At 35.9% G+C, this 22,107-nt stretch overlaps 1 protein-coding gene across 5 annotated transcripts in view; it reads right to left on the reverse strand.

Annotated features, from left to right (window-relative positions):
* CASK (calcium/calmodulin dependent serine protein kinase) overlaps positions 1–22,107 on the reverse strand; it is a 385,576-nt gene that overhangs the window by 220,582 nt on the left and 142,887 nt on the right. For all 5 annotated transcript variants that reach the window (XM_082681940.1, XM_082681938.1, XM_082681939.1 and 2 more), the window contains exon 3: positions 10,388–10,493. In XM_082681940.1, the coding sequence (XP_082538066.1) occupies positions 10,388–10,493 (106 nt within the window). The remainder of the gene's footprint in view (positions 1–10,387; positions 10,494–22,107) is intronic.

A 22,107-nucleotide genomic window follows, 5' to 3' on the forward strand; every position in this document is an offset into this window, starting at 1 on the left:
GTTCTACAGTGCTTGTACTGTTCAGGAAGACAGTAATGGTATCAATATTAGGATTTGATGAATTAGGGAGGCATACTGTAATTTCTGGGGTACACACTCAGCAAAGGGTGCTAAAACTTCCAAATTAATAGAACAAAAATGAAATGATTAAAAAATATTCAACTGATCCAAATAAATCAGGGAAGGTGAAGAAACATGTAATAGGTGGTATAAACAGAAAGCACATAAGACCACAATGTCAATCAAAATATACTAAAATTAAATGTAAATGGAATAAATGCTTCAATTAAAAGACAAAGATTGAGAGTCTAGAATAAAAAAACAACTGTATGCCTTTAACAAGAGACGCATCTAAAACCCAAGGATACAAGACAATTGAAATTTAAAAAGGAAATAAATCCTAGAAAATTAAACCCAAAGTAGAAGGATGGAAATAACAACAAACAGAAATTACTGAAATAGAAAATAAATACACAATAAAAAGGATTTACAAAGCTAAAAGTCACTGTTTAAAAGACTGATAAAACTGGTAAATATCTGGCAAGGCTGAGACAGAAAAAAAAAGGCATAAATTGCTAGTATCAAGAATGAAGAAGATCCTGTAGAGATAGTATGAACCCCTTTATGACAAAATTGTTTAAAGTTTAGATAAAATGCACTCATTCCTAGAAAAATACAATTCACCAAAAGTGACAGAGTAATAACTGGAAAACCTGAATATTCCTATAAATATTTAAGAAACTGAATCGGAAATGAAAACCCTTCTTATAAGGAAGTCTGGCCTGGATGGGTTTATAAGTGAGTTCTACCAATCACATAAGAAAAACAACAAACAGAGAATACTCCTCAATTCATTTTATGAGTCTAGCATAATCTAGGCATAAAAACGTGATATAGATAGTACAAGAAAATTATAGTGTAATCTTCCCACAAATATGGATGTAAAAAGTCTAAACAAAATATAAGCAAACCAAATCTAGCAATATATAAAAAGGATTATAAGGATTATACGTCATGACCAAGTGTGGTTAACCAAAGAATCAATGAAATTCATTGCATTAACAGAGTAAAGAAGAAAATCATATGATCATTTCAATATACACAGAAAAAAAGCATTTGATAAAATTCACCATCCATTTATGCTTAGCAAACTCTAAGATCAGAAATAAACAAAGATTTGCTATCACCATTACTCTGGATATTTTATCCACTGCAGTAAAGTCTAGAGAAAGAAATAAAATGTAAAAGAATTAGAAAGGAATAAACAAAATCCTCTTCATACACAGATGATATGATCAGGTATGCAGAAAATCCAAACAGTTCTACAGAAAAATTATTGGAATTGATGAAGCTTGATGAATAGGAGTATATGTCAATACAAGGAAGGAGGGAAAGAGAGAAAGAGAGAGACTGAGCTACCTTTTTTTTTTGGCTGTGCCATGCAGCATATGGGATCTTAAGTTTCCCGACCAGGGATCAAACCCGTGCCCCCTGCATTGGAAGCGTGGAGTCTTAATCACTGGACGGCCAGGGAAGCCCCAGACTGATCTACTTTTAAAAGCAAATACCTAAGAATCTAACAAAAAATGTACACAACTTTTATGGAGAAAAGTATAAAACTTTATTGAAAGACATCAAAGACCTAAATAAATGGGAAGACAGACACCATGTTCCTAAAGTGGAAGACTCAATAATAAGTCTGTCAATTATTCTCAAGTTGCTTATAAAGATTTAATAATTCAAGGCAAAATCCCAACAGTTTTTTAAGTGTATGTGTGTGTGTGTATAAATTGACAACTTGATTCTAAAATGTATATGGAAAATGCAAAGACAAGTACAGCTCTCAAGACATGTCTGAAGAAGAACAAAGTGGAAGGCCCTGCTCTATCAGTTACCAGGACTTACTGTAAAGCCATAGTAAATAAGACAACAGCACAATGCCGGGCAAATAGGCCAAGGGACCAGAATAGAGCCCAGAACAATCACACCTATACAGATGCCTGATTTACGGCAAAAGTGGTACTGCAGAGCAGTGTTTTCAGTAATTGTGCTGAGACTATCGAATATCCATATGGGAAGAAATGAAACTAGACTGCTACCTCACAGTATACCCCAAATCAATTCCAGATGGATAATAAAACATAGGAGAATATCTTCATAATCTCAGGGGAGTAAGTATTTCTTAAACAAGATACAAAAACACTGGCCATAAAATTAAAAAATGATAAATTAGACTATATTAAAATCACAAACTTCTGTTAATCAAAATATACCATTACAAGAATGAAGAGATAGGTCACTAAATGGCAATTAGGGAAGAATAATCGGGAAAAACTACAAGGAGATTCTACTACACACCAACTGGCAAAAATTCCAACAATGCCAAGTGTTAGCAAGGGTGTGTAGCATAGGTAGTAATTAATCATGAGAATTAAAGGAAGGCACTGTGAATAAGGACAAACAACAATATTTTAAACAGGGGCAGTGACAGGAAAACTAGGACTTGGATCACCTTAGAGAGGCATATACCGTTGGTAAAGGGTCAGTTTATACATCTACTTTAGAAAATAGCTTGGTATTATCTAGGAAAACTGAAGCTGTACATACTCTGAAACCTATTAATTCCACTCCTAGGTCTACACCCTATATGAACGTTTACTTAGGTGCACCAGGATACAGGTACAAGACTGTTTACAACAGTAATGTTCAAATGGCCAAATCTGGAAACAACCCAAATACATATTAACATTTACATGAATAAATAACTTGTGAATGTTTGTTCACTAACACTATATAGCAACAAAGTGAAGGAGATCAAACTAACCTGGATATTCTCACAGACCAAAAAACGTGTATACTCTATGACTGCATGTAAGTAAAGATTAAAAAGATATAAACACTGAATTACACTATTCAGGGATACCTATTTAGATGGTATAGATATAAAAACATGGAAGTGAAGTCTAGAGTAAAGTTAATTCTGAGAGAGGCAGGGGGTTATGATCAGAAAGGGGAATTCGAGGGCTGTTGAGGTGCTGGCAGTTTTAAAATTTCTTGACTTGGGTTGTACGTGGCTGTTTACAATAATTCTTTATGTTTGTATAGTTCTGTGTATGCATTTTTCTAAATGTAATACATTCTATTAAAAAAGGTTAAATCTATGTGTGATGTAGATGTTTGTATGCATTCATACACTAATTCTAATATCCAGTAATTCTACTCCTAAAAACTTATCTTGAGAAAATAGGCAATCAGGGGGTGAGCACAAGTAACTATGTACAAGAATATTATTAATCATAACATTATTTCTAATACAGAAAACAGAAAACAGTGTAAATGTCCAACTTTAGGGAAAATATTAAATATGGCACATGCATATAGTTCAGACATCTTAATGCAGCCATTAAAATGTTGTATCTAAAAAGTATTTAATGGTATAATAAAATGCTTAAAATTATTAAGCTAAACGAATCAGGATACAAAATTGCATATATAAAATGATCTCTATTTAGTGCAACTGTGATCATGACTATACATAGAAGGAAATGTTCTGAAATGCTCGCTGTGATTACCTTTTGCAAATGGTATTATTTTTGTCATTATAATTTTCCATAATTTCTAAATTTGTACAAAGAATGTATATTACTCTAAAAATAACTTATAATTTTCATTTTAAATGAACTACTTCTTTTAAATAACAGAAAGTTAACTGACTTTTCTTCCTATTTTATATGTACATAAGTTTATTCAAAATTATTTTAGTGGTTGAAGATGAGCTTTCATATATAAAAAAATTACGAGACTGACAACTTCAAATACATTTCTAAGATAGTAGGAGTCAGGATGCAGTTTGCTTCCTAAACTATTCAAAGCTTAATATCTATTCTACACTGTAACATCTCAATCTAGGATTTGTTTTATACAAAAATTGGGACACCTACATTTTTTTCCCAATAGATATCAAAATGATACAGTAATTACAGTTAAAAGTTTTTTTAAAACCCCAAACTCTGCAATTATCTTTATAGGTAAGTATATTTTATTTGCAGATCCAGGAGTTTATTAACTCAAACCCTTCTCCTGCTGATCTCTACTTTAGTTTGTGCAGAAAAGAGTTAACTATTTAAGTATTTAACCAGGCCTAACTATTATCTCTCAAAAGGCTTGCAAGGCCTGCCTACAAGGTTGGCTCTTGATTGGCATCTGGGAACTTGGAGGGGTTCCTCCCCTCCTAACTGAAAAGAGTGGCTCACTGTGTCTAAACTGCTTGTGCAAACAATATGATTTATCCTGAACACCCGCTTTCTTTCTGGGAGTCTGGAATTTGGTATGCACCAGGCAGAGGGTGCTTACATGACAAGCCCCCGACAAAAACCCTGCACTCTGAGTCTCTAATGAGCTTCCCTGATAGACAACATCTCACATGTGTAGTCACAAATGTTTGCTGGCAGAAGACCCTTGGAAGCTTGTGCCTTGTTACCCCTGGACTTCAATTCATGCACTTTCTCCTTTTGCTGATTTTGCTTTATACCCTTTAGCTATTAATAAATCATAGCTGTGAATATGCCTATATGCTGAGTCCTGTGAGTCCTCGTAACGAATCATCAGACCTGGGAATGGTCTTGGGTATCCCTGACACATAGTTCTTAAAACTAAAATGCAACTAAACATTTAGTATAGTGGTAAACCTAAGTCAAAAGAAATGTTTAATTTTAAAAAGTTAATGACACAGAAGTTGTTTTCTTTCAACTAGCATTTATCAAAGGCCTACACAGTCACTCAGCTAGGTCCTTTCTTGTATCTTAGCTTACTGAATTACCATATCAAGTTTCTAATGTTTACTAGGACCAAGCAGTATTTCCCAACCATTTCCTATTACCCAGCACTTAAGTAGGCATTCAATAAATATGTGCTGAATGAATGAATAGCAATTTCTATCATTACCCATAAAAACAAAAAATCAAAATAGATAAAATTAGCTATAAAAATATGTACAAATGTTCATATAAATTAAAATGCTATAGTCCAGATTTTTCTTGCTTGATATGAAACAAATATATTTTCTCTTAAGTGGCAAATTTGCTGGTAAGTAGTAATCAGTTCTACTCTATCAGTATAAATGAATTCCACAAACATTCCCTTCCCTGAGCATAAACACCAGACTAAAAATAAAATTTTAAAAATAAAATTTAAATAAATAAAGAGCTTTCAGTCTATCTCCTTTGTGAGCTTCAAAAATACAAACTGTTAATATTATTTTAAAAGATACAAACTATTGTTTTCATGTCAGAAATGTTTTAAGACCATATTTAATTACTGTACGGTCTCCCTGTGGTATATGTAATCATTCTATAATAAGGTAATTAAAATTTCTTGGCCAGCCAATTTAGGATTTGCAGCTTAACTTCAAGTATCAGACATTACTAAACATAAGCTTTGATGTGTGACTTAGAAATAAACATTTAATTTTTGGTGGGGTGCAGGGTGTGTGTGTGTGTGTGTGTGTGTGTGTGACATGACACAGCCCTGTCTTTAAAATTGAACCTACGTTTTAAATGTTTATTTTTAAAAATAACAGCAAACCGCTACAGACAAGTCCTAATTTAAGTATAATCCCAAAGCGATAGATATAGTATAAACACATGCAGATTCGTAACAAACTACTGAGTGTGTTGGGAAAAATGACAACATAGTCTCGAAATAGTATTACCCCTACTTTAAAGGTCAATCATCTCTTGACCTCTCACTTCTGGACCCACATTTGTTGAAACTGAATCTCTAGGGGTTGGGGCCTGGGTACATGCTGGTTTAACGAGCTCTACTCAGGATTTTCCAATGCTAACTTTTGAAATCTACTGCTCTAATCTCATCCAGTGCTAAAATTTTGGTTCTGTCTCTGTATTTCAGTATGCTTTAAACTTATAAATCATTTATATCAACTAGTTCTAAGGATTTGCTAACATGATACGCAACAACATTGAGCCATATAATTTCATGACTTCAGTTTAGGGAAGAAAAGGGAGAGTTGGTTATAGATAGTCTGTGGCAAAGAAAGATATGGATACCATAATAAGAAACTCACTGATAACCCAAATATATTGTTTGGTCTAGCCTTTTCTCCATCAAAATTATCAGAGCTATTTCCAAGCAGCCAACAAACAGCAAAGTCAACTGACCTTATCTCATTTGCTTTCCATTTCCTGTCTACTCTGTATTGGTGTCATGTCAGAAAACTGTGGAAAGGATCCAGATAACCCATAACCTGAGCAATGAGACCCTGAATACCAGGGGTCATTAGATCTATTGCCAGAAAAATTCTGGTGGAGCCTTGTCTACATTGCAGCTATGTAAGCAATCTCTTACCTAGCCAGTAGGTGGAGACATGCACAAACTTACTGCTTTGCTCTTTGATCTACAGGACTTTAAATCTTACAGTAATGTATGGTTTGGGTTTGTTCATTTGTTTTAAACTGAGGAAATCAAAGGGAATGCAAAAAACAGGGCAAGGACAACTGTCAAGGTAAATTTACAAAAAAGGATAATACAAAAGAACAATTTTATATTTCTATATTGTTTCTAGCCCTTTTGAGAAATAGCGATTTTAACTGTGAATTTATAATCTACTTCCAGATTCCTAGAGCTAATATAACAATTCTAAATTGAGAAATGGGTCCTTTAAAAATTCATGTTCAATCAGGGAAAGCAACATTAACTGACTATGACATGATACTAAGGAGTTATTGTTGATTTTGCTAGATACGACAACAGTATTTTATACACACACACACACACACACACACAAGTCCTTATAAATACAAACTGGAGTATTTATAGGTGAAATGATATTGCTTTAGAAATTGCCAAGAAAAAAAGACAACAGTAAAGGATAGATAGAACAAGAATGGCAAAGTATTGATAACTACTGAAGCTCAGTGATAGGTACACTGAAGTTCATTATACTATTTTCTTTTATTTGAAAATTTCCAAAATAAAAGGTTAAAAACTAGGAAGCCATGTTCTACTGATTTGGGTTAACAGTGAGATTAGGGGGCCGGTAAATACGCAACTTTAATGAGGTCTTATTCTCAATATATAGCCATCAATGAATTATTCCAAACACAACTGAATCATACAAAATTAGCTATATAAAAAAATCCCATATAATTCAACATTAAGAAACTAAAACTAAGCTGTTAAATCCACTGGAAACAATACCTTATCACTGTAGCACAAGTCACCACTTTATAAGGTGAATTCACACAGTTATCTCATCTAGTTTTCATCTTATGAAGATTTTAAAGTTAAGAGATTATGGCCAAAGTCACATAATTAGTAAAAGTGACAGAGGTGGGACACTAATCCAAGTTTTATGACACCAAGGACCATCTTCTCTCTACTATACTGTCACTTAGACCCCTTTGAAACAGACAGCAAATGTGAAATTTAGGTAAATTTTAAAATTTGGCTTTCTGTGCTCATTACTTCATAGTATATGGCAAAATCTGGTTTTTAGTTTTCTCAGTGAATAAAAATATGGACAGGGCTTCCCTGGTGGTGCAGTGGTTGAGAGTCTGCCTGCCGATGCAGGGGACACGGGTTCGTGCCCCGGTACGGGAAGATCCCACATGCCACGGAGCGGCTGGGCCCATGAGCCATGGCCGCTGAGCCTGCGCGTCCGGAGCCTGTGCTCCGCAACAGGAGAGGCCACAACAGTGAGAGGCCCGTGTACCGCAAAAAAAAAAAAAAAAAAAGGACAGAAACAGATTTCTTGAATAAAGAATAAAATGAAAATAATTATACTATCTTAAAATTGGAAGGGACGTTAGAGGCTCTCTCTAGTCCAAAATTAAAACCTTTTCTTCAGGACCTTTGGATGGATCCAGCTTTAGCTTGAGCATTTCTAGTGAGGAACGGCAGACTCTGTAAGACAGCCGCTACATTCATGGACAGCCACTTCATTCATACCTGCCACCTGTTGATTATAGTTACAGCTCCTCACCCTACACTGAATAAATACATAATCCTCTTACATTTGACGATATTTCAAAGAACTAAAGACATCCATCATGACCTGCCATGGGCTTCTCATCTGGGGACTCTTATAGAGGTAAAAGAAAATCAATAGATTCTTGGGTAACTAAAGTCTCCCCATCTTTTCAACAGTCTTCCATGACAAGTGGTCTTCAAAGTGGGACTTGGGTATCTCTGGGAGTACTCAAAGCCCTTCCAGGGGATACATGTATTAGGATATTTTTAAGGCATTTAAGCCATATCTATATTTGCCATAATTTGGTCTGTCTGAAAACAAGTCTGTGGTCTGCTGAGTTCTCTTCTGTATCTCCACTCAAAGGAACCCATCTCAAAAGACAAACCGCTCACCCATCCTGAAAAGCCTGCCTAATTTCAAAAAGACAATGGGGGAATGCAAAGCTACCGAGGGAGGGAGCCATCTGTGAGAGCAAAACAGCTTTGGAAAGGAAGGGAAGAGCCACCTTACTTCATGCAGACAATATATTCACGGCAAAACCTTATCTAGTTTAGAATTATAAATCAATAGTAAGATGACTGTCACAGTGATGTCTATTAACACTTTAATTTTATTTGAAAAATGAAGTCAGATTTTTTTCTGACAGAAAGCAAGTCTGATTTGGCTGACTAGTTTGACAATGATGACTAGCTTTGCAATTTAGGTCACATAGCAGACATTTTCCATAAATTGAATGAGATAAAGGTACAGCTCGAGATTTTTGAAGAAAAAATATTTTAAAAAATATACAAAACACTAAAACTTACATCCTTATAATAAAAGTTTGTATATATCAACTGAAAGATATGTGTGGAGGTACACAGTTTTCAAACATCTTTTAGCAGGATTGCTGACAAAGATTTTGAAGGCTGTGACTCTATGACAGAATTTCTAGGCTCTTTCCCACTCTGGCTATCCCCTTCTGGAAGCATGCCAGTGTCCTGCTTACCAGGAACACTCCAGGGAGAATGAGCAATACACAGCACACTGGGCCTATGGCTTGGTTCTGAATACTATACACTTCTAATTAAGGTATCTGCAGGTTCCATTCAAGGCTTTTAAAGCTGTTGCAACAACTAACTAAATTGCTTACATCTTTTTCATATAAGCAGTTACAATTAAGTTCATAGTGATCTTGCACTTATATATGTGAATGAATGAGTTTACATTAACTGGTCTTAAATTTCACCTTGTTTTAGCTCCTTTGCTACAAACTTGTAAAATATTTTAAAATTTGGTCAGATATTCAATGTATTAAGCTAGCCCTCTGTAGGAGGCAGCTTCTAACAAGGCTCCCAGTAATCACCACCTCCAGGTCTTCACATCCTTGTGTAATCCCTTCCCCTTGTGTGTGGACTGGATCTAGTGACTTATTTCTAACTAATAGAATATGGCAGAAGTGATGGTGTGTGATTTCAGAGATTAGGTTACAAGACTGCCGTCTGTCTTGTTCCTACTCTTGTGCTCTTGCTTGCTGGCCCTGATGAAGCCAGCTACCATGGAACTGCTCTACAGAGAAGCCCAGTGACAAGGAACCTAGGGAGGTCTTGGGCCAACAGCACATGAGGAACTAAGGCCCTCAGTCTGAGAGTGTGCTTCCAACAACCATGTGAGTGAGCTTGGAAGCAGATCCATCCCCAGCAGAGCCTTAAAATGACTTCAGCCCTGGCCAACGCCTTGATTACCACCTTGTGAGAGACCCTAATCAAAGTCACCGATTACAATTTTGAACAGAATAGTATGCCATCCCATAAGGCTTTATACAACCTCTTTGGACACAATCATCCAACCAGCTATGAAACTACCCAATTATACTATCCTTAGCTCACATTCCTCCATCTTATTGACAAAAATTTTGTGAGAAACATGTCGAGTGGCTTACTAAAATCAAGATATATGGTTGTCTACAGAATTTCCTTCATATGCCAATATGGTGATTATATCAAGAGGAAGTTATGTCTGTTATTACTTGCTTTTAGTTGCTAGAGAGGCTGGCTACATGGAGGCCTCTACTCCCATACCGATCCTTTTCACTAAGACTCTTGTACTCAGAACTTTATATTTTGGGACCTCCTATTCCTCTGAACTCTATTTCTTCTTCTCTGAAGTAGGCTAAAACTGTGAGGGTAACTGAATATGCCCAACTTTTGCTTCCTTAGCCATTGTGAACCTTACGATGAGATATTCCTTTTATTCTTATTACTTTAGGTCTTTCTAAACAGATGAGTTCACAAGTATTTTTAAATTTTAAGAGAAAAGCATCAGCATTATCTAAGATCAACATTGCTTAAAACTTTAACCCTAAAACAAACAAAAAAAAAAACCACTTCAGCCCCTTCGGAAAAGAGAATGTACACTCACAATTCAAAAACCATGTAAAGCATTCCATCTGAGCTATATGTCTCCAATAACTCTACAATGTGGGGATGTTTCAGCATATGACAGATACTGGCTTCCCGCTTTAGATCTGCAAAACAAACACATAACATTTTGTTAGGCAGGATCAAAAGACAATCAGAGTGAATGATGAATGAATGGATGTGATCTATGGTAACATGAAGACTCCTCTAACTATAGAGATGAAATCCCCCATTCAAACTAAGCTTAACTTTTTGCCCTTTAAAATCTTTGACAATATAACTTGCTCATATTTCTTGCCAGCTTAAATCTATATACATTAGAGTCAGCTCTTATTAATAAGAAATCTAAATAGCACAAATACTTTCCTCAAACTCTTGTAAACAGGTTTCAAAATTTATAACTCTTTCTTTTTTTTTCTTTCTTTTTTTTTTTTTTTTTTGCGGTACGCGGCCCTCTCACTGTTGTGGCCTCTCCCGTTGCGCAGCACAGGCTCCGGACGCGCAGGCTCAGCGGCCATGGCTCACGGGCCCAGCCGCTCCGCGGCATGTGGGATCCTCCCGGACCGCGGCACAAACCCACGTCCCCTGCATCGGCAGGCAGACTCTCAACCACTGTGCCACCAGGGAAGCCCTATAACTCTTTCTTGATCAGCTAATAAGTAACTCAATTTGCTGTCTTGAATTTTACTTCTTTTTCTTAGTTTTCCCTAAATTGTCTAAGAATATGATGTTTATTCTTTAGCCTAAAATCTAGCATTTATAGACACACATCAGGGAAGTTACATGGAATAGGGGGCAAAAAAATAGTATGGTTAAACAGAAAAGGCACTACTCCCAACGTCAAAGTCGGAATTTTTTTTACATCATCTATAAAATGTGTTGGATAATTCAGGACACTACCCACAGTGTTATTTTCAAGAACAAATTCAGATAATGTAGGTAAGACTACTGTGTAAGTTACACAATACTATTTGGAAAATAAAAGTGTTAATATCCTCATTGTCATGCTCATCATCATTATCATCATCATCATCACACAAAAATAGTTTAGGCATAAGTATCACTTGCCATGTCTACATGGAACGAGATAATTAAAGCCTTCCTGTGTTAACAGTGCTGGAGTTTTACCTGCTTGCCAATGAATAAAATCCAATGTGACATTTTTTATATTTGGAAATAGAAGGGAGACAGGTAAAGAACGAAGGTTAAGGATATACTGCACAAAGCAGAAGAGATAACATTATCTCCTCTCTGATTTGCTAATTCAAGTTAGTCTTGTCAACAAGAGCAATGGCTGCAGAAGGAACCTTAGAAAATTTACACAAGGTATAGGTGAGGAAAAGAAGTCAGTAAATATGACAAAAGAGAAGCCACCAGAAAAGGAAGAATCAATAATACAATATTAAGAAAGTCAAGGAAATAAGGGGAATTAAGGCATAGGTAGTTGGAGAAGGCTGAGAAAAGGCTGTAAGATTCAACCAGAAAAGACCATAAATGTTCTAAGATCAAATTCTGTGGAGAGGTCAGGTTCAAAGTCAGGATGCAGACAATTATATAATAAATTTAGATTTATCCTATCTCTCACTGGTCTAAGTACTTAATATGGTCATTGTCTTTTTTTTTTTTTTTTTTTTTGCAGTATGCGGGCCTCTCACTGCTGTGGCCTCTCCCGTTGCGGAGCACAGGCTCCGGATGCGCAGGCTCAGCGGCCATGGCTCACGGGTCCAGCCACTCCGCGGCATGTGGGATCTTTCCAGACCGGGGCACGAACCCGTGTCCCCTGCATCGGCAGCCGGACTCTCAACCACTGCGCCACCAGGGAATCCCTGGTCATTGTCTTTTAATGTCCCAACAAGCCTGTGAGGTAGGTATTTTACAGATGAGGAAACTGAGACTTTGAAACTTGTTCAAGATCACATAGCTATTACAAGGGGTAGGTTTTGAGCCTTGGCCTGTCTAACTCCAAAGTCAGTCCTTCCACAATGCCATGGTGTGTTTAGACATGATCCCGGTAATAAGAAAGGAATAGCAGGGTCAAAGAAGGTTTGATTTGTTTGTTTTTGCAGTTGTTTTAAAGAGAACACTGTGTGTTTGTAAATGGCAGTGATGAAAATCCCATAGGATCTGGAGTCGGAAAACTTGGTGCCAGTCCAGCCCCTGTCACTACTACTTGCCGGCTGACTGCTAACCTCTACAAAATGCCTTCCTTATGGCAAATGAAATGGGGGACGTGATAGGTCATGCACGACCTACACAGTCTACAACTTCAGAGGGCAGCAGCAAGATTCAAATGAGAGAATGGATGTGAAAGGACTGTGTGGAGTGCAGCACTGTGGGGCTGAGGGGGTTAAGGTGCTTCAGTGTTCATTGTGAAGGAAGAAATGAGAGATACATGAAACATGGTCTCCACCTCCAGGGGACGAGAGGTGTGAATAGGTGTGGCTTTTGCACTGGGAAGTCATAACTATGGGGAAGGCTTTTGACAAGTGCGCTGGAGGACCAGGCTGAAAAGCCAGACGACATAAATCAGATGCCTGCAGTTTTTTCTCTCCCTTTAAGATTGTTCTGCCTTCTGATTCTATGAAAAGCTTAGGAGTTTTAGTACTCATTTTAATGTTTATCTCCAGCTTCTCGTTTTACTGGAAGTCACCCTTTTCATATCTTCTGTTTTCACCTTAGTTTCTCTCTTTCCATTTCTTCCTATTCTGCTAAATGTCTGATTTTAATTCAGTGCTCTGACACTGGAGTCAAGAAGTAAAGAGAGATTTAGTGTTTGCCACAACGAACACTGGTCTTTTCTCCTGTTTTCAGTTTATTTCAAATTTTGCCCCTTTCATGTAACTACAGTGTTTCAATCCCCATATTCACCATTTGTCATGTGCCACATTTGTTATACTGAAAAATCATAAGTAGAAACGGACGCTCTAAAGACCCCTCTCTTTGACACGCACATGTCTGCTTGGTATATAACTGAACATGCTCCTGGTCTAGTCTCTTATCACTTTACCCATCCTCAAAATGAAGGAAGGATTGCTGGGGATCCTGCGTCCAAAGATTAAAACAATTTAAATATCACCAGATCTGACATTTCAGGGACTAAAATCCGAACACTGACTGAATAGCACAAAACTAACAACATAAAAATGTATTTGAATTTATAAGGGCAATGATGCAAAAGATGGCCTACATCTAGGATAGCTGCGGCACCATTTTCCATAATTCAAGTATAAATTATATGGGTGTATTAAACAGCCCAAATAGAAAATCACAGTTTACAAAACATGAATGCACCATATATGCATTCAAACTATAGATTCCAAGAATGTTAAGCTCAAAATGTTTGTTTTAGGTGTGAATGTGAATTAAAGATGTATGTATTAACTGCTATTAACTCCTTGCTGATATAGCAAACTAAAAATAGTATTTTCCTACAAATCAGCTCATGAAGCAGACCAGGAAGGAATTCGAAAGTAGGTGATAATATAATAATATGATTTGAAATTGTGATTATCTGGCTGCTTATAGATACTAGCTCAGAACATTCCTTTGAGTCACCTGACCCACAGTTACCATGGCTGTTTTGAAGTTCTACTTTATCTATAGTGACAAGGAAGAGTGGTAACTCCTCCACTCTTCCTTGTACTTTTTCATTTTGTAATTTTGCAGGGAAGTTTTTAAAGATTTAAAAAATAATCTACTTCTATGTTTAGTGCCCCTATATTTAACTATGTGCCTATATTTCATCAATTTATTTTCTTTTAAAAGGGGCACTAGTAATATGGAAAGTAATATTAGATCTTCTGATCAAAATTTGAGAAACACACTTCAATTGAATCAGCCCACTATATGGCATGAGAACTACTACTCCTACCAGTTTCCTAAGAAGTTCGAGCTGTCCAACAACAGTAGAACAACTATGTCCTCCAGGGTCTACCTTTCCAGTCTGCCCCTCAAATGAGGGAGAGTTAGGAAAGCCGTTTCAGACGGTCTGTTTTAAAAAGAATTTTCCTGAAAAGTATTTATTATTCATTTTACTATTAGTTGTTCTTGGAATAGGAGAATTTTTCATGCTACCTTTTAAAAGTCAGATGCCACTTTCAGAGTGCCACGACTCTGTAGCAAGCTAATTTGACCATGGGGTCAAAAATAAGTTGGGTATTTACAAATGTGACTAAGGAAAGGAATGCTTTCTGACATTCTTAGCATTGGAGCAACAATCTCATCCTTAATATCTGAGATTTAAAGGTTAAATTTAAGAGTCAGCTTTCACAGAATCATTCAATAAGGATTTAGTTCAGCATCATCCAACAGAAATATAATGCAAACCACATATACAATTAAAATGTTTTCAGCAGCCACATTAAAAAGTAAAAAGAAACAGGTGAAATTTATTTTAACATATTTTATGCAATCCAATATATCCAAAGTATTATTATTTCAACATATAGTCACATTAAAAAGTATTAATGAAATATGTTACATTCTCTTTTTGTACTAAGTCTTTGAGATCCAGTGTGTTTTATACTTATAGCACATCTCAGTTGGAAGCAGTTGTATTTCAAGTGCTCAATAGCCACATGTAGCTACTGGCTACCAAATTAGAATGGTGCAGCTCTGGATAAATTGACTTGCTTTAATTATTATCCTCTTAATTGTGAGTTCTTCTGCGTTTCTTACACAACTATCTGTAAAGTCATTCAGTCATTCCAAAAAGAATCTAAACAGATTTTTTTAACCATTTTTTTAAAAAGTGAAGTATAGTTAATTTACAGTGTTGTGTTAGTCTCAAGTGTACAGCAAAGTGATTCAGTTATAAATATATACATATATATACTCTCTTTCAGATTCTTTTCCATTATAGGTTATTAGAAGATACTGAATATAGTTCCCTGTGCTAAACAGTAGGTCCTTGTTATTTATCTATTTTATATATAGTAGTGTGTACATGTTAATCCCAAACTCCTAATTTATCTCTTCCCCCCATACCCCCTGTTACCCCCTCTGGTAACCATAAGTTTGTTTTCTATGTCTGTAAGTCTATGTCCAAACAGATGTGTTATTAAAAAGCACTTCCACAGAAGTAAACTCTACAGCTTTTAACAACCCAAATCCATCACTTAATAACTAAATCTGGAATTTCTTCACTATTGTTAATCTAAATCCTTTACTTGTTTGGTAGTTTTTAATCGTTTTATCTTGCTTAATCTACCAAACACAAAAAGGGTAGTCAACATCCACTGTATAGCAGCCCTTTGGACCCTTCAAAGTTTATTGAATGACCTTAGACTATGCAGCATAATATCTGGGATTTTAAGTGTCCCTCTGTAAGTCCTCATTTAATAATTATAATAACCCTGTAGGTACATCTAGTTTCACTTTACAAAGGAGGAAACTGAGGCCCCAGGTTTAGTGAGATACATAAGCGGTTGAGATCACACAAGTAGTAAGTAGAGGAAGCACAGCTAATAACTGAGGTCCAGTGCTCTCTACATGATACCACAATGGCTCCTGGGGCTATGTAGTTTTTATATGTGCCCTTAAGATCCAATCATATAACAGTGTTAATGTGGTAACACTGACTTGGGTGAGAAGCTATCAAGACTGCTACAGAACCAGCATATTTCAGCTGCACTGTCACCAGTGATAATCAGAAATTAGACACTGATATTTTTACTAATAAATATATAAGTATTCTAATTTGTTTCCAAAGAATTTCCAGTTTCTGTTAGAAACTCAATAGTTAAAATGCACTAAGAGCTGGCCCAGGCTCCAAATGCACATAAAGAATGTTCCAATCTAGTCATAAAATAATTAGGACAAGTATTAATGTGTTCATCTGAATCAACATTAATAACAAAACAGCTAAATGAAAGTCATTATTGATTCAACATTTTTTCCTTGGTGTGCTGAAATTAATAACCATGGGATATTTTAAGAAAGGGATCTAAGCAGAACCTTGGAAGGATTATAGCAGCCAAGTCAAATTCTGCTGCTGGGCTCAACCTTTAACTAATAACCAATTTGAAGACTAAAGATACCAGCTGCCTTTGGCAATAATACAGGTCAGGTTGGCTTTAATGAGGCCATCTTCCTATAAATCAAGAAAGTTGACCTTCTCAACTAGTGGATGACCAGAGGCCCAGACAGGGCACCACACCAACCTGGGTTAATGGGAAAGTCATTATTTCCTTGATCTTTTACACATTTTACTAGCACATTTTTATTATCTTTTTTTCACATACAAACAGAAATCCAAGCAGCTTCTAATTTCTTTGAATTCTTGCCAATTTAATACAATCTTATGGCCTAAAATCTCATCTGTCAGGTGGATAAAGAAAATAAGGAGCATACCATTAACTGAGGATGTTTGACTGATGTAAATTGTTCTTAAATAGCCAAATATATTAGTTAAAAATCAATCTTGACTACATTAAGCATTTACAAATTAATGGGGTTTTGGTAATATATTTCCCAAAGAATTTACAGTTCTCATAAGTGTAATAAATTTATTAAGGCAGCCTGCCCAGTTGAATACCAAATTTAAACTAAATTCAACACTATATTTGATGTATTGTCAACAACTATCAGCAGGAAATTATAATAAAGCCAACTGCTGTAAGAACTACTTGTCTTCCTTCTCACTCTTCATTAGGATGAGTTTGGTAAATAAATAAAGTGTCATTAATTTCCTAGGGACTTACATTTAAAACAACTCCAGGTCATTCTTAATCAATATTGAAGTACTATAATTCATTTAGCTTATTAATTAGATATTAATAAAGATTACAGGTGACCAATTCAATGATCTTTATAATATTTATCTTCTGAGGTGTTAAAATGTCCTAAAAGAAGAACATGTGCTTCAAAACTATCTTACATAAGAGCCAACAATAGGTTAAAATGAAACCAAATTATCTGTCTCTTACAAGATATAACTCTGAGTCATCAATTCAAGGAGTTACTCAACCATGAATTTGGTGAGAATCTGTTCTGAACTCAACTAATAAAAATAGAAAGATGTTAATTACGTGGATAAAGGAAAAAGGCAGAAATGACTGAAATCCAAACCACATAAAGTTCCAGCATTAGAGTTTTTCTCAAATATATGACGGACCATTATTAAGATCATATTCTGCACATGATAAAAGTAGAAATACAATGTTCTAAACACCTCTAAAATGTACAATTCCTGGGTTGCTGTTCATTTTGAGAAATGTAAACCAAAAGAGTTTTACAAAAAGGGAGAAAGATGGGGGCATTTTACTCTTATGAAACTCAGACACCTATTTCAAAATGGTACTCCTAACTTTACAAAAGAAAATTGGAGATATATCAGTTTATACCTCAATTACTTTTCAATATTAAAAGTCATAAAAAAAAGTATATGTTAGGAGCTGAAGGAACTCTGTGGGATGATAGAGTGTATATATTTAAACTCATTGTGACACATTCACAGAAAGAAAGACAAGATGAAAAGGTAGAGGGCTATGTATCAGATGAAGGAACAAGATAAACCCCCCCAAAAAACAACTAAATGAAGTGGAGATAGGCAACCTTCCAGAAAAAGAATTCAGAATAATGATAGTGAAGATGATCCAGGACCTCGGAAAAAGAATGGAGGCAAAGATAGAGAAGATGCAAGAAATGTTTAACAAAGACCTAGAAGAATTAAAGAACAAACAAACAGAGATGAACAATACAATAACTGAAATGAAAATGACACTAGAAGGAATCAGTAGCAGAATAACTGAGTCAGAAGAACGGATAAGTGACCTGGAAGACAGAATGGTGGAATTCACTGCTGAGGAACAGAATAAAGAAAAAAGAGTGAAAAGAAATGAAGACAGCCTAAGAGGCATCTGGGACAACATTAAACACAACAACATTCACATTATAGGGGTCCCAGAAGGAGAAGAGAGAGAGAAAGGACCTGAGAAAATACTCCAAGAGATTATAGTGAAAAACTTCCCTAACATGGGAAAGGAAACAGCCACCCAAGTCCAGGAAGCGCAGAGAATCCCAGGCAGGGTAAACCCAAGGAAAAACATGCCGAGACACATAGTAATCAAATGGACAAAAATTAAAGACAAAGAAAAACTATTAAAAGCAGCAAGGGAAAAATGACAAGTAACATACAAGGGAACTCCCATAAGGTTAACAGCTGATTTCTCAGCAGAAACTCTACAAGCCAGAAGGAAGTGGCATGACATATTTAAAGTGATAAAAGGGAAGAACCTACAACCAAGATTACTCTACCCGGCAAGGATCTCATTCAGATTCAATGGAGAAATCAAAAGCTTTACAGACAAGCAAAAGCTAAGAGAATTCAGCACCACCAAGCCAGCTCTACAACAAATGCTAAAGGAACTCTCTAAGTGGGAAACACAAGAGAAGAGAAGGACCTATAAAAACAAACCCATTACAATAAAGAAAATGGTCACAGGAACGTACATATCGATAATTACCTTAAACGTGAATGGATTAAATGCTCCAACCAAAAGAAACAGGCTCACTGAATGGATACAAAAACAAGACCCATATATATGCTGTCTACAGGAGACCCACTTCAGACCCAGGGACACATACAGACTGAAAGTGAGGGGATGGAAAAAGATATTCCATGCAAATGGAAATCAAAAGAAAGCTGGAGTAGCAACACTCATATCAGATAAAATAGACTTAAAAATAAACAATGTTACAAGAGACAAGGAAGGACACTACGTAATGAGCAAGGGATCAATCCAAGAAGAAGATATAACAATTATAAATATATATGCACCCAACATAGGAGCACCACAATACATAAGGCAACTGCTACCAGCTATAAAAGATGAAAACGACAGTAACACAATAATAGTGGGGGACTTTAACACCTCACGTACACCAATGGACAGATCATCCAAACAGAAAATTTAAAAGGAAACACAAGCTTTAAATGACACAGTAGACCAGAGAGATTTAATTGATACTTATAGGACATTCCATCCAAAAACAGCAGATTACACTTTCTTCTCAGGTGCACAGGGAATATTCTCCAGGATAGGTCACATCTTGGGTCACAAATCAAGCCTCAGTAAATTTAAGAAAACTGAAATCATATCAAGCATCTTTTCTGACCACAATAGTATGAGATTAGAAATGAATTACAGGGAAAAAACCAAAAAAAAAGAGAAACACATGGAGGCTACACAATACATTACGAAATAACCAAGAGATCACTGAAGAAGTCAAAGGGGATATCAAAAAATACCTAGAGACAAATGACAATGAAAACATGACAATCCTAAACATATGGGATACAGCAAAAGCAGTTCTAAGAGGGAAGTTTATAGCCATACAGGCCTAACTCAGGAAACAAGAACAATCTCAAACAATCTAACCTTACACCTAAAGGAACTAGAGAAAGAAGAACAAACAAAACCCAATGTGAGGAGAAGGAGAGAAATCATAAAGATCAGAACAGAAATAAATGAAATAGAAACAAAGAAAACAAGAGCAAAGATTAATAAAACTAAAAGCTGGTTCTTTGAGAAGATAAACAAAATTGATAAACCTTTAGCCAGACTCATCTAGAAAATGAGTGAGAGGACTCAAATCAGTAAAATTGAAATGAAAAAGGAGAAGTTACAACACACAACACAGAAATACAAAGCATCCTAGGAGACTACTACAAGCAACTGTATGCCAATAAAATGGACAAACTGGAAGAAATGGACAAAGTCTTAGAAAGGTATAACCTTCCAAGACTGAACCAGGAAGAAATAGAAAATATGAACAGACCAATCACAAGTAATGAAATTGAAACTGTGATTTGAAATCTTCCAACAAACAAAAGACCAGGACCAGATGGCTTCACAGGTGAATTCTACCAAACATTTAGAGAAGAGCTAACACCCATCATTCTCAAACTCTTCCAAAAAATGGCAGAGGAAGGAATACTCCCAAACTCATTCTATGAGGCCACCATCACCCTGATACCCAAACCAGACAAAAATACTACAAAAAGAGAAAATTACAGACCAATATCACTGATGAATATAGATGCAAAAATCCTCAACAAAATACTAGCAAATAGAATCCAACAACACATTAAAAGGATCATACACCATGATCAAGTGGGATTTATCCCAGGGATGCAAGGATTCTTCACTATACGCAAATCAATGAATGTGATACACCATATTAACAAATTGAAGAATAAAAACCAAATGATCATCTCAATAGATGCAGAAAAAGCTTTTGACAAAATTCAACACCCAGTTATGATAGAAACTCTCCAGAAAGTGGGCATAGAGGGAACCTACTTCAACATAATAAAGACCATATACGGCAAACCCACAGCAAACATCATTCTCAATGGTGAAAAACTGAAAGCATTTCCCCTAAGATCAGGAACAAGACAAGGATGTCCACTCTCACCACTATTATTCAACATAGTTTTGGAAGTCCTAGCCACGGCAATCAGAGAAGAAAAAGAAATAAAAGGAATACAAATTGGAAAAGAAGTAGTAAAACTGTCACTGTTTGCAGATAACATGATACTATATATAGAGAATCCTAAAGATGCCACCAGAAAACTACTAAAGCTAATCAATGAATTTGGTAAAGTTGCAGGATACAAACTTAATGCACAGAAATCTCTTGCATTCCTATACACTAATGATGAAAAATCTGAAAGAGAGGTTAAGGAAACACTGCCATCTACCATTGCAACAAATAGAATAAAATACCTAGGAATAAACCTACCTAGGGAGACAAAAGACCTGTATGCAGAAAACTATAAGACACGGATGAAAGAAATCAAAGATGACACAAACAGATGAAGAGATATACCGTGTTCTTGGATTGGAAGAATCAACATCGTGAAAATGACTATACTACCCAAAGCAATCTACAGATTCAATGCAATCCCTATCAAATTATCAATGGCATTTTTTACGGAACTAGAACAAAAAATCTTAAAATTTGTATGGAAACACAAAAGACCCCGAATAGCCAAAGCAGTCTTGAGGGAAAAAAACGGAGCTGGAGGAATCAGTCTTCCTGACTTCAGACTATACTACAAAGCTACAGTAATCAAGACAGTATGGTACTGGCACAAAAACAGAAATATAGATCAATGGAACCGGATAGAAAGCCCAGAGATAAACCCACGCACCTATGGTCAACTAATCTATGACAAAGGAGGCAAGGATATACAATGGAGAAAAGACAGTCTCTTCCGTAAGTGGTGCTGGGAAAACTGGACAGCTACATGTAAAAGAATGAAATTAGAACACTCTCTAACACCATACACAAAAACAAACTCAAAATGGATTAGAGACCTAAATGTAAGACTGGACACTATCAAACTCTTAGAGGAAAACATAGGAAGAACACTCTTTGACATAAACCACAGCAAGATCTTTTTTGATCCACCTCCTAGAGTAATGGAAATAAAAACAAAAATAAATAAATGGGACCTAATGAAACTTAAAAGCTTTTGCAAAGCAAAGGAAACTACAAACAAGACGAAAAGAAAACGCTCAGAATGGGACAGAATATTTGCAAACGAATCAACGGACAAAGGATTAATCTTCAAAATATATAAACAGCTCATGCAGCTCAATATTGAAAAAACAAACAACACAATCAAAAAATGGGCAGATGACCTAAACAGACATTTCTCCAAAGAAGACATACAGGTGGCCATGAAGCACATGAAAAGCTGCTCAACATCAC

Source organism: Grampus griseus, assembly GCF_964374135.1.
Source record: "Grampus griseus genome assembly, chromosome: X".
In the NCBI taxonomy this organism is placed as follows: Eukaryota; Metazoa; Chordata; class Mammalia; order Artiodactyla; family Delphinidae; genus Grampus; species Grampus griseus.